The sequence below is a fragment of the Notamacropus eugenii genome, chromosome 5 (genome assembly GCF_028372415.1).
Source record: "Notamacropus eugenii isolate mMacEug1 chromosome 5, mMacEug1.pri_v2, whole genome shotgun sequence".
Classification (NCBI taxonomy): Eukaryota; Metazoa; Chordata; class Mammalia; order Diprotodontia; family Macropodidae; genus Notamacropus; species Notamacropus eugenii.
Genome location: NC_092876.1, coordinates 411188684 through 411203149, shown reverse-complemented (window position 1 = coordinate 411203149; position 14466 = coordinate 411188684). Strand labels below are relative to the sequence as shown.

Here is a 14466-nt window from a genome sequence, read left to right as displayed (position 1 = left end):
AAACAAAGGTACTTTAAAAGAATCACAAGTACTTGAAAGGCAGGGATGTTTTTTGATTTTTTACTGACCCCTCGCATTCAGTAAGGCCTTAGTAAATAAATATTATCAGTTGTCATAGATGAAGGTTGACACTATCCTCTCCATTAATAGATATTATGGTAAAGTATGGCACTATTCCAATGTTTCAGGGTTGTCTGGATGAAAGTCTGTATTCTACAATGATATGCTAGTATGTTACAAGCTCTGGCATATCTTACACCAGGCTAAAAATGTTTCAGAGATAGGTCTATCAAAGGCATGAATGTTTGTTATCCAAGGACTAGACTTACTAAGTCAAGATTTTTTTCAGTCATATTGATTTAGAAAGAGTTTCTATTAAAGTGGAGGGGAATTATGATCTGTGTTAGTGATGAGAGTACCTATAACAATGAAATCACAGATCTTTTAAGATTTTCTATTGTTCCATTAAGTTAAAAAATTTCTAGCTCAAATATGCTGTTAACTCATACATACATACCTATCAGCTCATGTAATTTCTAGCTCTGTGGATACTGCTTATGGAATTTAGCAGATACTATCTTAGTCCTTACAATATTCCTGTGAGTAAAGAATGAAAAGTACGAAGTTTCCATTTTAGGATGACAAAATTTGAAGTTAATGGTTAAGAATATGATGTACAGTCACTTAGGTCAAACTAGGTGAAAATAGTTTGTTTTCTGAACTAATTTCCTATAAAGAGAGAACAAAAGACATTCCGAAGTCTAATGGCACACTGGTGATAAGTGATGCATCCAGTGGCAAAAGCAATATTAAAGATTTTATTTGGGAACATTAAATATTATGTATGCCAAAAAATTGTTTCTTCATGGAACTTTCTTTTCCCATACACATCCATTAACTATGTAAATATTTACAAGGAAAAAGGTATTTTTAAAATGTGTTTTTCAATGCTTTTGATGATTTTTTTGTTTTATGTGTACATGTGCTTACCTTGCCTCCACCTACTCAAATTATACAGAAAAAAAGGATATAATTCCTCAAATACAATTTAAATCAGTTACACACTGATACTTATATTTCATACAAGAAATAGGACATATTTTGTCAATTCGTTATCTTAATATATAAGTGGGCATTTACCTAAAAGTCAACTAACTGCTACATATGCACTGAATAAGAAACAAAATTACAGAACTAAAAAGGACCTTGGAAATCATCTAGTCCAAACTCCCTTCATTTTTTAAGGGAAGCAATGAATGCTCTATAGGGATAAGTGAATGGTCCAAAGTCAAAAAGTTGGTAGTAGAAACAAGACCAGAACACAGATTTAAAAATCTATTGTTCTTTTCTCTAAACTCTACTGAAAATATCTTGAATATAACTATCTAAATACATGCGCGCACACACACAATCTCACATAATAATTTTAAAAAATTCTTACCAGTTGTAAAACAGTTTCAGGATTTTTATCTTCATGTTCGGTTGATGCCTTGGTGATTGCTTGCATTGTTTCTTCTTTCAAATACTTGGCAAGATCACTTCTTACTGGTTGTTCTAGGTATTCAGGTTCTTCTGCTTGTGCTTAATGACAAAAGGATTAATAATATATTTAATATGAATCTCAAAGGAATTGATTTGAATTCATATCTCTTTATTTAATAATAATAATGCTTTGTTTATTTGTTTTCTTGGCAAAAAGAATTACATATTTAACATGAATATCAAAAAGAATTGATTTGAATTTTTATCTGTTCAATTAATAATGAGAAAATGCTATTGTTCATTTGTTTTCTTTTCCAGCTCATTTTACAGATAAGGAAACTGAGACAAAGAGTTAAATAACCTGTTCAGGATCACACACCGAATACATGTCTGAGGCCAAATTTGAACTCACAAAGATGTGTCTTCCTGACTCCAGACCTGGCACTCTATTCATTGTGACACTTAATTGTCAATACATTTTATATTTCTCTTTAAAATAATATCAAAAAATATAAATAAAATGATATGCTTCTAACTTAACTTTTACATACTAAGCCTCACAAGAGAATTCTGAACCTATAAAACTCCAGATGAACAATTCCTGTTAAGGAAAAATAGAAAAAAATCCCTAAACTTGGAAAAAATATTCACAGTTAACTATATATAGTATTTGAAATATTCTTTTCTGGCATATCTCTACACCAAAATATCACTATGGGAAAATATGAACACAAATTATATATGTAAAACATACATATACACACATGTGTATATTACACACATACATACATAAATATGTGTATATATGTGTAAAATACATTTAATAAATAGGAAATTTTTTAAAACAATATTCCCATTCTGAGTTCCTACTACCCATAGAGGCAGTAGGTTTTCTAGCCATAGTAACTGTAAATTTGGAAAAGGGGAATATTGAAATGCAGAAAGGTGACAGAAAAAAGATGGGCTTTTTTGACCACCCCACCACTTCTTTTCTAGTGAACATTCTGAGGCACAGCTTCTAATATATTTGCATATTAATAATTTTAAAAACTTTCCAATAGGATATCATTCCAGGAAGAACACACTAACTTTAATGTCTATACATTTATGCATATATACCAATTATATTAAATATAGTCTTTATGTCATAAGAACTACTAGAAAATGGGAAAAGTATGGCAGAAAATAGGCTTAGAAATCTATTTTACACAACATACCACAATAAATTTCAATTGAATAGACAACCTAAATATAAAAGACCTTTATAACAGCAAGGAAAGTAGGATTTTTTTGCTGCTGTTCTGGGTTGAATTTTAGATAATCAAGTGCCTTGGACTGACTGTTGCCTTTGATTGAATCAATCAAGCATCTTTGATTGGAAAAAGTAGATACATATATTGTACTGCTTGGAGAGAAAGTAGAACAGTCACAAGCAGAGCTAAGAGAGAAAAGCAAGTGTGAGTGGGCTAGAGGAACTTGTTTGTGGGGAAGCCTAATAGAAAGAATGTTTGTGATGTCAGGAGCCCTGTCTGTTGGTCTGCATTAATTTCTCAGACAGAAGCCCTGTCTGTCGGTCTCCATCAATTTCTCAGACAGAAGCCCTGTCTGTTGGTCTGCATCAATTTCTCAGACAGAGGCCCTGTCTGTTGGTCTGCGTCAATTTCTCAGACAGAGGCCCTGTCTGTTGGTCTGCGTCAATTTCTCAGACAGAAGCCCTGTCTGTCGGTCTCCATCAATTTCTCAGACAGAAGCCCTGTCTGTTGGTCTGCGTCAATTTCTCAGACAGAGGCCCTGTCTGTTGGTCTGTGTTAATTTCTCAGACAGAAGCCCTGTCTCTTGGTCTTTATGACTGAGATAATGGCACTGGTAATGTGTACAAATATTGTTATAGCCCTGTTAAACTTTGTTTTCCTAGAAACAGAAGCTGCAGACAGGAGCCATTGGAGCCTGTGGTCAGGCAGAAGCAGGAAGAATTTTCAGTGGAACAGTCCACGTGAGCTAAGAAGCAGGAACAGAGAGATGCCTGCTTGTGAATCCAGGCAGGAACTGGGAGCAGTGGGCCCACAGAGGAGGAGCCATGTAGTTTGGAAGTCATCCTCAAGTCAAAATGAAAAAGGACTTTACTTGGACGCTATGTATTAATTAAGGAGATTGTTCTTACAGTGCCCTAGGGATGGATGGTGTGATATTTTCTGCTACATTTTAAGGATGCATTGTATTAGTCTGGGACCCCTTGATTTTGAGAATGCAGTGACATATGCTATGCGCCATATGACACACTGAGTGTTATGAGATACATATATGTAGTAGATGATATGTTTTGCTTAAGAATTTTGCTATGAATGTTATAATTTTTTTATTGAACAATGTTTAGTTTATTGCTGAATACAGAGTTCATTATACTACGCAATTAGACCCTTAAAATTATTCACTGCAGCAGTGCTCAGGTATTACATGATTGCCATGTAACAGTGCCATGATTGGTGTTACAACTATACACCATTAAATTTTTAAAAATCAAAAGATATAGGAGATATCTTATACAGTTAAAGTTGGCTGAAGAATTCTAATCCAAATAAGAGATAAAGGAGATCATAAAAGATAAAATAGACAATTCTTGCTATATAAAATTTAAAATCCTTTGCACAAACAAATTCATTGCAAAGTGGATCAGAAGCAAAACTGCCAATGGGAGAAATATCCTTGTATCAAATATCTGATAAAAATATAATAGCAAATACATATCAATAATTAAAACTTGTCTGTAATACCAAGAGCCATTTCCCAACAGAGAAGTGGTCAAAAATAGGGAAAGAATTCTTAAAGGAGGAAATGCAAACTATCAACAACTATATGAAAGAATGCTCCAAATCATTATTAGTACAAAATGCAAATTAAAATAACTCTGAGGCCTTAATCTACACCTAGCAAATTTGCAAAGATGGACGAGAGATAGTAAAATAAAAATCTATGTTGAGGGGAATGTTGGGAAGACAGACATACTAATAATTTAGAGGAGGTGAAGTGAATTAGTCCAGCCATTTCTTTAAAGTAATGATTATTCTTAAAAAAAACCTGTTGCTGTCTTATATATGTGTCTCACCAACTCTTGTAACAAGTCATGTCTTATAACAAAGAATAAAAGAAAAGAAAGCAACTAAAGAAACATAATCAGTAAAGTAAATCAGTCTAGCACTATAGAGTACAAACCATTCTGGAAAACAACTTCAAATTAAGTGATTAAAATAATTTAACTATTCAACTCTACGACTCAGAGATCCAAGATAGGAATATACCTCAGAGTTAACAAAAAAGCAAGGTCCCATACATATTAACATATTCATATTAGCACTTTTCATATCAAAAAAAAAAGTTTATAAAACAGGTGAAGGAGCAGCTATAAAAAGATATATAGGAATCATGGTGGGAATTTCTTGGGCTTCTTTTGGCATCAGATTTTACTAGTCAGTTAATAAACATTAATTAATTAATAAGCATGGAACATCTTTTTTTAATATACAGACTAAAACCTGCAATTAAAATTGTATTCCTCATATGTAACCAATCAGATGAAAATTTCAACTTTAAGTTAGTGAAAGAAAATGGAAATGGATGCGAATTGTACAGAAATTACACTCCAAGGTTTGTTTGAGATGTGACTTTAAAAATCAAATTCAACTGCATAATGTTAAAATTACCAGATAGATGGCCACTCTACATGAGGATGTGGAAGCTAAATATTTTGTTGTATTACTGAAAATAATCAAAAAAGATGGATCAACAAATTTTTTAATGTGGATGAGATAGGCTTCTTCTAGAAAAGAATGTCTTCTAGTACTTACATTTCTGAGAAAGAAAAAAAATCAACCTTGATTTAAAGGGTCTAACTTTTCAAATTACAAGTACCTAACACTTTTATTGGAAGGTAATGTAGAAGGGAATTTTAATTTAAAATTAATGCTTATTTATCAGTCTAGAAATTTGCATGCTCTAAGAGGCTACAATCCTTGCGTGCTTCTGGTTCTTGGTAGTCAAATAAAGAAAACAACTAAAATTGTTTACAAAGACTGCCTTTCAAGTTATTTTAAGCCCAACTGTTGAAAAATAATTTTAACTCTGAATAGTCAGAATTTGAATAATGCCACAACTTTACTATACTCACTAATTAAAACTTGGCTATATAAGTAATGATATGAAAAAAAATTGGGTGAATCTAAGTTAAAAACTCCATACATACACAGTGAGGTTACAGTAACTGTCCAAAATCATCCTCATCTTTCATCTACCCCACAAGAAGCAGCAGGGTTGATTCTATCTGGCTACAAAAAACAAGAAGAAAGAATCAGGCTATTGCCAGAGGAAAGTGAGGAAAGTGAATTTGAACCTGGTGAGGGCTAGGAGGTTGAGGGGACCTTGCCCTCAGGCTCTGGGTTCTGCACACAAGATAATGGAAAGAATAAGACAGTCAGCAACTGGGCTAATACAAAGTATAAAGAGGAAATATCTCTATAAAGATGCAGTACCTGAGTAGAGGTATCTAGACAAGATGCCCCAGAGGGATTGAAGAAGTGGTAAAACATTGAAGTCTCCTTCCACTATTGTGTTACTATCGCTGTATTCCTGTAGCTCAGCTAATGTTTTCTTTATTAATTTAGATCTTAAGGCACTCTAAGCATATAAACACTAACACTGATTGAATGTCTATATTTCTTTTCAGTAAAATGTAGTTCCCATGTTTATCCTTTTTCAAGTTTTCAATGTTTATTTTTCCTTGATTTTTTTTGGATTCAGTTGATACAGAATAATTTTTTTCCTAAGTCCATCATTTTTATCCTTATTTATGTTTTATTTCTTTAACTGTATTCCTTATAAGGTAGATACTGCAGAATTTTAAAAAAATCCAATCTGTCATTCTTTTCCCTTTTATTAGAATGTTTAATTTCTTCACATTTAAAGGTACAAGGATTAGTCTTATATTTTCCTCCATTTATCTTAAATACTTATTTCAAATTAAGATTTTTTTTCTGTCTTTTACATTGCAAACACAATATTATATCTCTTTAGTTATAAGTTTATTTTTTTAAGGTTAATGTAGTCCCACTGGCTCTTTTCCCTCACCCTGCCTGGCCTATTTGTTATTTGTTTTCGCAGTTTGGGAATTTTAGAATTTGGAACTCTTACAGGTTCCTATTTCCTTCGTGCTTTTCAATCTAGTCATTTAAATTATTCTCCTCATTTTTCTCTAAATTATATACTTAAGTAAAAACTTCTTCCCTTCAATTTATTTTATTAATTTTTACAATTTCATTTTTGGTGATTTTTTTTCATTCTCTTCATTCCTTATCTCTACCTTTCTGTCTATTCCAGACTTTTATTTTTGATTGATATCCCTCATTCTTATGGAGTCATTTAAAAAAAAAAAACATAACTTCTGTATTCCTCGAGGGGGAGGGAGTTCTGAATGATTTCTCACTATTGATTAGGGAATACTGGCTTTCTCTGTCATTAGTCCATCAAATTTTTATATTGTTGAGATTCTTAGTGTCCCAGATTATGGAGGGAGATGAAACTGCTTAATCTCTGACACATTAATTCTTATTTTACACAGGTTTGAAAGGCTTCAAGATTCACACAACTAGGATGATGTCAATTATAAATTAACAGTATTGATCAGATTTCTTCTCTTTTTCTACCTCCTTCTTTGTAAAGAATGAGGAGGAATGAAAGGAAGAAAAATTATAAGAAGCTATCATGGGAAAGAAGTACAAAATTTAGAACAGTAAAAGTGAAAGCAATCAACATTCATAAAATGGAGAGGTGTAACAGAATGGATTACACAGGATAATCCAACAACATGTTATTCTCAAAAAATTTATTTTAAACAAAAATGCACACAGAGAAAAGAGGACTTGAGGAGAATTTATTCAGGCCTAAGGTAAACTAAAAAAAGCAAGGGATGATAATCATAAACTCAGACAAGGTAAGAATACAAATAGAAATAAGCTGGGAAACGAGGTTATTCATATTGTTAGTTATTCATATTCAATAATATTATTCATATATATTCAGCAAATGAAATGACACTTAGGTAAGTTGTTTTTTTAATATTTTTTAAACTCATAATTGAAGCAAAAGCCAAATTTCAATGAGAAGTTATTGAAAATAAAGATGTTATTTTTTCTACCTATCCAACTTACTGGATCCCATGGGGACCTGTGGATCCCAGCTTAAGAATTTCTGACCTAAGTACTTAATAGGTAAACTAAATGAATTACAGGGAGAAATAAACCAGAAAATTATTAACAGCTATTTCTTATTTATCTGATACATAGCTTATTTGCACATGTTGTTCTCTTACCCAGTAGATGATGAGCTCCTCAGGGGTAAGGACTGTCTTTTGCCTTTTTTTTTTTTTTGGTTTCCTGAATTCAGAACTTCAATCCAATAAACATCATTAAGTACAAGCTTAATTTAGGGATCCAAAAACAAAGGCAAAAATACAATCTCTAAACTTTGAGGAGTTCACAGTCTAATAGGAGACAACATGTAAATTGTTTGCAAATAAGTCATTCATCAGATCAGATATGTGTGTGTGTATCAGATAAATGATGTTTATTAAGCACTTACTATATGCCTTATATATAGTAAGTGTGTAATAATGTTTATTAACTGATTAATTAACTGACTAATGACAGAAAAAAAAAAACCAAGAAAAAATTAAGGATCTGAATAGAATTTTAGAAAAATTAGGTATTATAGGTATCTAGTGATTAATAAATTAGATCAGAAAGGAATATACATATTTCAGTCTGCGTGACACCTTTACAAAAATGGACCACTTCCTAAGGCACAGAAACCTCACAAACAAATGAAGAAAATTAGTTAACAAGAACTTAAAAGGAAACAGTAAAAGAAAATAAGTAGATACACTGGCGTACAAGGATTGCAACAAAGGAAATGATCAAGCTATATATATACCAAGGATATATATATATGTGTATATAAATATACATAGAAATACATATATATGTAGAAAGAGAAAGAAAGAGAGAGAGAGAGAGAGAGAGAGAGAGAGAGAGAGAGAGAGAGAGAGAGAGAGAGAGAGAGAAAGGTGGGCTAGTCCCATTAGTGAACATGACAGAAATTTGAGTGATATTTCTGTACTCCTGAGAACAAAGACATTTTAATGATGATGATAAAATTCTTTAAAATTAGCAAAGAGCGTTACACATTATAACCTCTAGATAAAGAAATCCTCTATTAAGGATTATGGAAAAACATAAATAACAATTAGAGAGAAGAGGAAAGGGAGTTGAAAAAGCACTGAGTATTAAAACCTGCTAGATACTGATGAGACAGACTTCAGGTGATCAAGTATCCTAGTGAGGGAATTGATGGGATTAGGGCAGGAAGTGGGTTAACTATGGAAACTGGGTGAAATGCACTGAATCAATCTTGTGACATAATTCTGGAGCTAGTTTGATTCCTTCTCTATTCAATTATAGATCTAGCCCAAATTCTGTCTTGTGAGAAAACGTTATTTAATTGCGGGAATTGGGAGCAAACCTTATTGCACTGTTTGAACCTAGCCCAGCATGGCTAGGAAACTGTATCACCTCTCCCTGCTATTTTAGAGAGCTTTCACTAAGGATCTAGGTTATGCTGATGAGAAATTCAGCGATATCCAAAAATTGATGCAAGGAATTTTCCTGAAGTGACCTATATGTATTATCTGAAAACTGGCCCCATACTGATCAATCAGTTATTGTTTCCATGTTCCTTTGATTATTAACACACCCTTGAGGAGAGTGGGACACCTCTTTTTCTGAATTCAGGGGATTGCACTTCTTTACCCTCTCCCTCCCAACTTGGGAAGTCCCTAATCTTTCCTCAAGTTAGAAATCAAATGACCTAATGTCGTATTATTTCTTTTTTAACTAACTGATCTTATTTGATTGTTTTTAACATATAAAATCTGTCTTCCCCTTGTATTTAAGGTCCAGGCCTGAACTGAGGAGGTCCAGTTTCGCTTTGTTAAGCAATTGACATGCATTGTTTAATAAATCAGTATGCTTGGAAGAGTGAACCTTTGTGTTTTTTTCAGTCTTTTCATCTTTTATCTATCACAGGGAAAGTAAGATTTTCACTGAATAGAAACCAATAAGACTCACTAATGGAAAATAGTTACCATGAAAGTTCTCGGTACACCATAAAGGACAGCTTTAGGGGAAGTTTAGCAAAGTATTCCCTGTCTAAATTTTAGGTTCTTTTCATCTTTCTTTGTGGAAATTGCTTTTCATCAGTTATACTTCAGTCAGAAATGGTGAAAATCTGTATTGGCCTACTCCTTTAGCCATTTCTCATTTTAATGCATCATTTATTTGGTTAAACAGGTCAAGTTGGAGCATCTTTGAGTCCTTGGTAAAGCTTCTTTTCATTTTCAAATTTCTGCTCATTTAGTGTTGATTTCTATCTTTGTTTAAAAAGTCAACAATATTATATGCACAATTCATTTTTTAAAAATTTCCACATTAGTAAAGAATCATTTCCTATCAAAATAATTTTATTTTTTGGAATAAGAACACTAGATAGCATTGAAAAGAGAGTTGCTGGATTTGGAGGCAAGAAGATCTGAATTCCAATCTCACCTCAGACACTTATAAGTTGTGTGACCCCGGGCAAATCATTTAATCTCTCTCATCCTTACTTTCTTTCAATGGAAATAAAATTACCTACCACAAAAGAGCTATTTTGAAGATCAAATGAGTTAACATATGGAAAGTGCTCTGTTGACCTTGAAGCACTATACAAATTGTGACTTCTATTATTCAGTGTTTGCTATATGTAGTGTGAGGTTTATGTCTAGCCTTCAAAACTTTTTCTTTCATTTCTTGATTCCGAATGATATGTCTTTTGACATACTTTTCACCTGCCTGTCCTGTGCAATGAAGTCACTGAATACTTAAGGTCTTTGTATATTGGCTTGTAGTCTTGTTAAATTTTACCTCTAATATTCTCCTACAGATACACCTGACTCAAATATTCACTTCAAATCTTGCTAATAGTGAAATTCCTTGTTGTTATGTTTGTTGTTCAGTTGTGTCAGACTCTCCATTACCCCATTTGGGATTTTCTTGGCAAAGGTACTGGAGTTTGTAATTTCCTTCTCTAGTTCATTTTACAGATGAGGAAATTAAGGCAAACAGAATTCAGTGACTTGCCCAGGATCACACAGCAAGTAAGTGTCTGAGGCTGAATTTGAACTCAGGTCCTCCTGACTCCAGGGCCAGAGCTCTATCCACTATACCACCCAGCTGCCCAGTAAAATTGTTGAAATCCAATATTCCAGCTCATGGAACAACAGAATATGTGTATATGCATACCATGCATATACGTATACACATATATACACATAACACATTATTACTACATACTCTGTATCTACATATATATTTATTGCATACATGTGTATGTGCATATATACGTACACATACTTTGTACATATATTTTTATGTAGAAAAAGAGAAGAACTTACACATTTTATGTTAAACCACCTTTGAAATATTACTATTTAAAAAATTTTAGCTGACCTGTCATTACAGAAGGTGTTGGCTCCCTCATTTTCTGGGATGCTAAGATCTTTTCCTGTTGAGCTTTCTGGGCAAGTTGTAGATCCCACTCCTCTAGCTCTTTTTCAAATCTCTGATTATCTTCTTTGACAAAGTCCTTTAAATCAGTAGGTAATGTTTCCATTCCGACAAGTTTTTGTCCAGTTTCTTTATGAGTGTCTTCTGCAAATCATATATTTTGAAGACTATTATGTGATCAAGAACGAAGAAATGCAGCTCTCAAAAGAGAACATATGTTAACTTAATTCAACAAATATTTTAAGCTTATACTTTGTGAAATAGAAATTATTTATTATGAAATAAATCTTTACTTTTACCACTTGCTGACAAACTTATGCCACCTAAAAATTGAAAAGGTAAATAGAAAAATATACATTATAGAACTCTTGGAAAAGAATATTAGATTACAAATTGTTCTTCAACAAACCCTATAGGCATTATGCTTTCTACACATTTAGTATGCAGAAATGAGAATTAAGGCTTAGAATTTGAGCTGTTGGCATGCAGTGACTTACAGTAAGAAAATACCTTGTATTTGTACCTTTTCACAAATTGGTACTTTTACGATGAAAAGAGAAATGCAAGACACTATTTCTGGATTTGTAAGTACTGAAGATGGAGCTCCACTATTGTATATACTTATACAATACTTTGTTGAGATTTTTCTAATGTCCAACATAGTATGGAGATGACTCTGGATGTTTGAATACTCCAGCAGAATGAAAGCTCTAATAGCAAATCCTCCCAAACTAGAAAGGTTTCAGGTATCTTCCCTAGTGATGGATCATTTATGTTTTGTTCAAAGACCCTACTGTTTAAAAAAGAGTCATCACCAAGCTGACCATAGGGTAAAGAATTTTTTGGTTATAGCAGTTTTCAAAGACTATCTTCTAAATAACAGTGGGACCGTGATCTGTGTTAGGAGAGCTTAAAAAATCAGGGATCTTTGCCATATTTAAGGACAGAACTATAGCCTAAATCCTAATCTCACAAAGCTACATTTATCACAATATTCTATACTTTTAACAAAAAGAAAGTCATAATGGTAAGGTTTACCAGAACATTACACAAGGACTATTTTGCTTTAAGTAGCTACTTATGTCACTACTATAAACCAAAAAGGGAAAAAAAAATCAAAAACAAATACTACCAAAATATTTATCATGAGGCAATCACCAAGCAAGAATAAATAAATGGAAAAGCAGTAAGACTAAATAGTTCTTAGAATGCACTAAAAATGGCAACGAAATATTGGGATTTGAGGTAAGGTGGGAAAAAACATTTTTCTTCTATCTTCTTTTTTCCCCTTAATTCTCACTGTTCCTTAGCCACCTAATTTTTTTTTTAATATTTGTGAAATTCAGCAACAATGCCAGGACTAACTAAACATACATAAATCCTCAATAGACCATAAAAGAGCTGCTTTCAGTCAGTCTACGGACAATAAAAGTTACTATATCAATAAATGGCTACATGATGTACCAAGGAATAGAGAAAAAAGGAGGCCAATCTAAATCCTAGTTCTAATTCTGCTATATTTTTCATATTATTTGACATCTCAAACCTCTAGTTTCTTCACTTATTTCATAGTGTTGCACTCTTACCTTTTATTAAGAAATGTTCCTTATCATTAATGTACATTAAACAGTATGCACTGGCATTTCTGTAGCCACCAAAAGAGTCCCGTTCTAGCTCTTCCCATGTTGATTTTGTCACAGAAATGTCATTATATTTCATCCATCTTTCTTGGTGATGATCAAATATATATGCCCAATAGTGTCCTGCATTAGCTTGACCTTCGTGAACTAAGACGGCATGTAAGCGATAAGGAACCTAAACAAATGGGGGGAAAGTTCACTTGCAATTTTTCCAGTTAGTGTCAACTAATAATTTAGGATAATATTAAAATTAACTTGTAATACCTGTATTTCTTAATTATACATTATTTTACAATTGGGTGACCAAAGTGGAAGACTTTCCTACAGTTGAAAGAAACTAGCAGAAATGAAAATTTTGCTACATATAATTAAAATACAGCTGTGTATTTAACCTGTTTAAAGCAAGGATGTTATTTTAACAAACATCATGGACATTCTATTTTGAAGTTGATAACTTTGGGCATTTACTGACACACTTATACTACCATTTGCTAATAACAAATTTCTCCAAAGATTTATGCATAGAATATAGTTTAGGTAAATTTCTAAATGCTTTACAAGGAGAGTCAAACAGAATTTGTATAAAATATATGAACACACATTAACTATAATGTAATGAAACTGAAATGGCTTAGAGTCCTAAACTGCCATTTTCTAAACTTTCTAGCTACCACTGCACAGTAATTTGTAAAAATAAAAGTTCAAATACTCTTATTGACTTTATTTTTAACAACTATAAGAAGTAACATTTTTTTTCTTCCCTCAAGAATGCAAAAGAAACCCTAATGACTCTAAGGTAATATTTGATACATTTTTTAAAAAATCAACAAAGGTATTAAAAGATTTTACCACGTGGTTTAACAAAAACTGTAAAAGAATGAAACTATCAAAATAGAAAACTCTTAAAATGAAACAAAATATATGAGATAACCAGAATCTTTGAAGATTTGTATATCAGACAGAATGTAATTTTAATGTACTTCCCACCTTAGAATTTCACTTACTTGTATCATAGACTTGTCAGAGTACATTTGTTCAATTGTACGATGAATTCTAGATATGCTTTCCTGTAAGTCTAAAGTGATAAAGAAGTATATTTTAATAGCAATCACTTTATGATTAATATAATGTACTTCTATTGAAATTATATAGAAAAGGATCAAATTCAATTTCATCTATAAAGTTATGAGAGGAATGCATCCCTCAAATCAATATGACCTTTAACAAAGCTAATTCCAAATGCACTTCTTATCAGTAGTTTATCCAAAATTATTACAAAGAATTTTATTGTTTTAAATATGCTCAAAATATGTACATCATTTTCTCAACTTCATAGAATTCATTTCTGAATTTTTTTGTAGTAGAATTCCAAGTATATGTTCAATGTTTAAAATTCACAAAATCAAAAAATATTAAGACTTCCTAAACTTACAAACAGTGCAAAAATAACTAAATAATTTAGGTAATTAAAGACAGAATACTTATCTCCCTCAGTTAAAAATAGGTGACTCAATTTGTGAAATTAACTGGTTAATTTTGAAAATTTCAAGCTTTAAAATGAAATTTAGAAAATTATTTCTTGGAATTGGTTTAAAAATTATGATTCATCAACATTTTTTTTAACATCTGCAACAAAGAAGTATTTTAAAGAAGTTGTCAAGAGTAGAAACAGGGCTAGATTTGGCCTCAAAAAGACC

The 14466-nt window shown here is 32.1% G+C and overlaps 1 protein-coding gene across 8 annotated transcripts in view; it reads right to left on the bottom strand.

The window, feature by feature from the left end:
* The window catches only part of USP25 (ubiquitin specific peptidase 25), a 199094-nt gene that overhangs the window by 68719 nt on the left and 115909 nt on the right, over window positions 1-14466 (bottom strand). For all 8 annotated transcript variants that reach the window (XM_072614727.1, XM_072614730.1, XM_072614728.1 and 5 more), the window contains 4 exons: window positions 13774-13844; window positions 12716-12944; window positions 11073-11273; window positions 1442-1581 (listed from right to left, as the gene is read on the bottom strand). In XM_072614727.1, coding sequence (XP_072470828.1) covers window positions 1442-1581; window positions 11073-11273; window positions 12716-12944; window positions 13774-13844 — 641 coding nt within the window. The remainder of the gene's footprint in view (window positions 1-1441; window positions 1582-11072; window positions 11274-12715; window positions 12945-13773; window positions 13845-14466) is intronic.